The following is a 5,938-nucleotide window of genomic DNA, read 5'->3' on the forward strand; positions in this document are numbered from 1 at the left end:
TGCATCGCGGAGTCGTGGCTGGAGTGAAAACCGACGAGGTTGCTCAAGCAGGCGGTAGCCCTTTGTGCCGTTTGTCGATGTAGCCAAGAGCCTGGGTGGTGGATTCGTGGTCGAGGTAGCCATGCGAAGAATGACGTGGTCGATGTTGAGTCGGGGTGGCCAGTGTCGAGGAAGTCGCCGTGGAGCCGCGGGCGCAAGGGGGCGCCGAGTTAGCATGGGCACAGTGGTGTCGAAGTAGTGGTGCGCCAGAAAGGAGATGTTGTTGACAACGTGTCACACTGGGTTTGCCAAGCCCGGGGACACATCGTAGATGAAGGCACACACCGATGTTGCCAGCACTGGGCATGCGTAGACGGATGAAGACGAAGTTGACGAAGCGCCGCACCAGGCTTGCCAGGCCCGGGAACACATCGTGGACGAAGGCACGCGGCAGTGTTGCCAGCACCGGGCATGCGGAGACAAGGACCTGCACGAGCTGTACGCCATGTCGAAGAAGTCGGAGGGCCAGCAGAGAAGAACTCGATGATGGTTGCGGCGTCCATCGGCGTGGGGCCAATGTCACCAACGGTGGTCGGAGTAGACGAAGTGGTCGGGGTAGATGACGGCGACGCTGACGACGGGCTGGTGCTGGATGAAGACGAAGGAGGTGGACGGGCGGCTGCGGCGGCTACGGGGTAGCGGCGGCGGCGGCCAAAGAAAACCGGCGGCGGCGGCTTGATTAGGAGCGCGGCGGTGGTGCTCGAAGTAGGCGGAAAACCCTGACGACGTGACGAAGACCGGCGCGGACGGTGGCATTTCCGCGCCAAGGGAGACGGCGCGGCGCATACCACGGGAGGTCGACGCGCAGTGACGGCGGAGTGGACCGCGGGCCGCGGCGCTACGGCCCGAAGGGGCGACGCAGCAGCGGCAGGCAGGTCGGGGCGACGGCGGTAAGACCTCGGGGCGGCGGCGGAGACCGCGGGCCGCGGCGCGACAACCCGAAGGGGCGGCGCGGCGGAGGAGTGCGTGTCGGTGCAACCGCGGGGACGGCCTCGGGACGGCTGCGTGGACCGCATGCCACGCTCGCTACGGCCTGACGGGGCGACGCAACGGCGGCGCGAGGGTCGGTGCGGCCACGGGGACAACCAGGAGCGGACGGCCTCAGGGCGGCCGTGGACCGCGGGCCGCGACACTACAGCCCAAAGGGGCGACGCAGCGGTGACGCGGGTCGGTGTAGCCGGGAGAAGAACCACGGGGCGGCGGCGCTGCGGCCCGACGGGGCGACACAACGGCAGCCCGTTGCTCGATCGGTGGAGGGACGCGCTGAACTCGGGGACGATCTTCACGGGACCTGCGGAGGTGCGCGCAACCGACGGGCCAGGCCGGTTGCATGGCGGAGATGAGGCGGATCGCGGCGGCGGGCGGGTGATCAATCCGATCACGCGCGAGGTCGGCGACGCCGTTCAGTGGAGATGGGGTGGCGGCGGAGTCCGAGATGAAGTCGGCGACGGCGTGTGGCAGGGCGGCTATGATTGGCCGCCGCATGGCGCGAGGCCGCCGTGTCGGGTGATGCAGGAGTCCCGGTCGGAGCAGGACGGTGACGACCGGCGTAGATCGACGGGCGGGCCAGCGCGCGAACGGCGGCGGCGAAGGGCCGCCGCATGACGCGAAGCCGCCGGGTCGGGGCAACAGGCGGGCAGACGCGCGGACGACGCGCGAGGCCGCCGGGTCGGGGCGACCGACGGGTAGACGCGAGGACGACGCGCGAGGCCGCCTGGTCGGTGAAGAAGCTGACCGATCGTGCCGGGGTTGGAGAGGCGCACGGGGTCGACTGCGGCGGTGGGCGACGCAAACCGATCAAGATTAGATCGGAAAACCAAAAAAAAACCGACGATCAAGATGACCAGCGGGAAAGAGAAAACCCCGAAAGAAGTGCTCGGGGAAACATTATACTCAACAATAGACACCTAGTAGTCCATGAAAAATACTCATCTCGGTGCCGCAGACGAGTACGTCGAAGCTGCCAAATTCTGCCATTCCGTCCATGCATTCTCCTTAATTGACTAGCATGTTGACTAAAGCTCAGTATCTACTACAACGTGCCAGGTTCAATTTCCCCATGCGGTGTTAGCTTCAGTCACAAATTAACAATCCATGCATAGAGTTAGCCAGGTAGGACAACAAAGATGCATGTATCTTGGCAATTTTGTGCGCTAAGCATAGACACCCCTTCTAGCTCTATGTCAACATGATGGGTCTCTGGTCCAACGTTCCAGCTCTTTCTTTATTCTTTCCATCAGAAGAAAAAATATTCCTAGCTAGCCACAAAACCTCGCCCTGGTCAAAAGTCTCACTCCACCCCCTCGTGCTCACCCAGTCTCACTAACGCGTTGCCAACTTGCCATGCACTCACACTGTGAAACGGACTCCTCACTTGTTCTTTACAGTTTAAACTCAAAGATGCACATCAAGTACACAGAAGGTACAAATCGACCGATATATTCCGCTGGTGTTTCTCTCCCATATATAGCTATCAAGAGCTTGCAAGCAGCCTGACACCCTCACTAGCCTAGAAAACACAACGGCAAAACATATGGATCTCAGCAAGAACTGCGACCATGGCCTCGCGGAGATCGAGGCGCTGCTCCGGCGGGAGCAGGAGCTCGTGACGCAACTCCGGGCGCTCATCCTTCCACAACTCCACAACGTGGATAGCGGGTCGGCCGAGCTCGCCGTCCAGCTCTTCGACGACGTGATCGGCTGCAGCACCAGCGTCGTATCTAAGCTCTTCACTGCTGGAAGTGGAGCGACCACCGAGCTCATCGACGACAAGTCCTTAGTGAGGAAGAACAGCACTAGTACTGCTGCTGCTATCGACGACAAGATGGACGAACAGGCGAGGCCTAGTTGCGTCGTTGGTCGAAAGAGAAGGTGCGTGTATATGTGATATGCATGGATATTCATCGTTTCCAGTTAATCTCATGGCTCATGCATGCACACAATAATAGGTCGATCGGGCTAATTGATTCTAAAATCTAAATTCAATTGGGACATCTTATATATCTTCAATTCGCATGATCAAGATCACTTCTAAACAAATACCTCACATCTTGTAGGAGGAACGATAGCAAGCGATCAAGATCACTCGTGACCAATGTTCCACATTATGATGGTCACCAGTGGAGAAAATATGGGCAGAAGAACATCAACGGAAGGCAACATGCTAGGTAACTAATTACACTAAACAAAACGCACATACATCTTTTGTTATCAGATGAGTATGGCTGGTTATAGGCAATCAATCATGCGCGCGCGCTAATTTTAAACCTGTGATTAAACAGGAGCTACTACAGATGCACCTACACAGAACGGAACTGCTCAGCAACTAAGACAGTTCAGCAACAAGATCAAGATGGCGGCGGTTCTATTTATTCCACAGACGCTGGTGAGGATCAGGGTGCAAAGTACACTGTCGTGTACTACGGTGATCACACATGCAAGGCCGGCGACAACATCAGTAACGACATTATCGATCATCTGCCCAATCTTGTAGATATAGATCTTCGGAGGGGCGAAACAGAGCGAGTAACGGCAGAAATTTCAGAGTTCGAGATGGAATTAGATGTGCCGGCTCTGCTAGAGGTGTTAAACAATTCTCAGCTGAATTGGGAGATCGTATGCTAGCCAGTTAGCAGAGATATTTGTTTAACTTAAGCATGTTTGGGTGAGTGCTCAAATTGGATGGTAAATTATTTCAATGGTTCTTGATGAATGATTCTTTAGAAACACAGTACCGACACATACGTTTACAATAGGCATGCATACACAACCCTATGAATGCACACATGAAACCTGTATTTATGAGCATCTCTGAGAGACCGAGCCGACATCTCTTGAGATTGACGAAGTAGCCACAATCACCTTATAGTCGACGGGCATGTCACAGGAGTAAAAAAATATTGCCACAAAGCTTGAAATAAATACAGTTAATAATGCAAACATCCGTGCCATGTCTAGGACGTTGGTTTCACCACAAGAAAGCTAACCATCTAATTTATGCCGAGTTCTTGATGAATATTGATTGCGAATTTGCAATGCTAGCAAATATCTTACTCAACATGCCTATAACCAAAGGTTCAATAAAAAGGGAACCTATGGTTTGATAAACTCCTTTATTAAACTAAACCTACTTCAAATTGGCATTTATTTCATTTGAAGTTTTTTCATGGTCTCTAGATAGTCATTTGTCGACTTTGTCGATTCGTGTCTTCTACATATTGACTAGATTCAACTCTCTATTTGGAACATAGGGGTTTTCCTAGTTCCCATGGTAATTGTCGCAATAAAAGAAGTAGTAATAGATCGAGTTATGCCTTTTGTGTATGGTATATTTCCTACATAAATCGGTTCAACCTACATAAATTGGGTCCAGATAATAGATGTAGAACAACACATTTTTAACTTTAAAGTGCAAGCATGCTAAGCATGCTCAGTCACTTGAAAATGCAAGATGCTCTCTCCTTCTTCAACTCCATGGGAAAGACAGGGAATGTTTGGACGAACTGAGGACGAATGAATAATACTCAAATGGGAAAGAAGTGATTGTACTATACCATACCACTGTACCTTCTGTCTCGACCGTCCATTTTTGCATCAAAGTTCATGCAAGCAAACTTCTCTTATTTGTTTCTCCCAACAAAAAGAATATTTGTACTCGAAACTTTGCAGATCAATATCACACAAGTACTACGATGTGTATAAATGTTTCAGATTTTTTGGCGCAACATAAAATTTTAAAGATGATACAACTCATCCGAAATTTGAAATTTGACAAAAAAATTTATCAAAACATTTGGAAACATTTTATACAAATAGTGGCACTTGTGTATACTTGATCTGCAAAGCTTTAAGGTGAAATGTTCTCTTGTTTGGAAGAACAAAAAAGATATATTTCTATATAAAGACAACACAAATCATGGCGCAAACTGAATTGTCTAGATAAAGGGTACAATGGTATTGTAGTACTCAAATATACAATGGTTGTGCATGCACTTTTGAAAACTACTCAACCAACCCAGATAAAAAAAATTGTATCCACGTTTCAAAGGATATGTGTAGATTGAGATCAGGTGAAGCTATATTCTCGCACAAAATTTATAATGTTTTTATAGGTTGTGTGCATACTAATTATTGCAGACAGTGCGAGAAATGAAATTCTCTTTTTTATGAATAAAAGACTTCTTCTTTGCATGTTATACATTTTCGCAGTCATAGACTCTGTACCTAGTTTACTTTACATCGGCCTGCTTACAGAGAGTTGTTTACGATGATATGTACATGTTGGAGCATAGAACCATGGATGTATTTAACCTGCATGGATGGCTGTTTAGTCTACACATGGTTTACTCTAGCATCCTAGGTGGCCTTACCCTTTTGTGAAATCATGGCACACATATTTTTTCTTGTTTTTTGGATGTCTAGCCATGTGTGCGTCTTGTTATGCAGAGTTTGGATTTGTACTCTGTCTGTTAGTATTTTTTTATTACCCAAAATAGTAAGGTAAGGTCATACTATAATCTTATTGCAAAGTAGGTAAATACTTACACAAATGAGGAAGGGGAAAAAGAACTATATATAGAGTAAAAGTTTGCATCGCAAGTTGCGGAGAGAGAGAGAGAGAGAGAAACTTAAAGATGATGATCTATCCAAGTAATGAAGCGTTGGTACTTTATTGTTGATTATTAATTTGTAAGATAGCAAGCCACTCTTTTATCGAAATAATAAAATATACAACTGGAGGATGGACCCACCGTGAAAGAAAAATATGTACAAAAGAAGATTCAAACAGAAGGAAAAAAACATTGCCAACAAGGACCCACAGTTTCCTTGTTTGTGTACTTGTTTCCTTTTGAAAATGGCGGAAAACCTCTGGCAACTACATCTCATCATGTGTGTGTGG

The 5,938-nt window shown here is 49.4% G+C and overlaps 1 protein-coding gene across 1 annotated transcript in view; it reads left to right on the top strand.

The window, feature by feature from the left end:
- Positions 1-3,663, top strand: part of LOC119309394 — a 4,431-nt gene extending 768 nt beyond the window's left edge. Inside the window, exons 2-4 of the mRNA XM_037585407.1 lie at positions 2,510-2,910; positions 3,096-3,206; positions 3,321-3,663. Coding sequence (XP_037441304.1) covers positions 2,510-2,910; positions 3,096-3,206; positions 3,321-3,663 — 855 coding nt within the window. The remainder of the gene's footprint in view (positions 1-2,509; positions 2,911-3,095; positions 3,207-3,320) is intronic.
- Positions 3,664-5,938: the final 2,275 nt, after the last annotated feature.

The sequence above is a fragment of the Triticum dicoccoides genome, chromosome 5B, assembly GCF_002162155.2.
Source record: "Triticum dicoccoides isolate Atlit2015 ecotype Zavitan chromosome 5B, WEW_v2.0, whole genome shotgun sequence".
In the NCBI taxonomy this organism is placed as follows: Eukaryota; Viridiplantae; Streptophyta; class Magnoliopsida; order Poales; family Poaceae; genus Triticum; species Triticum dicoccoides.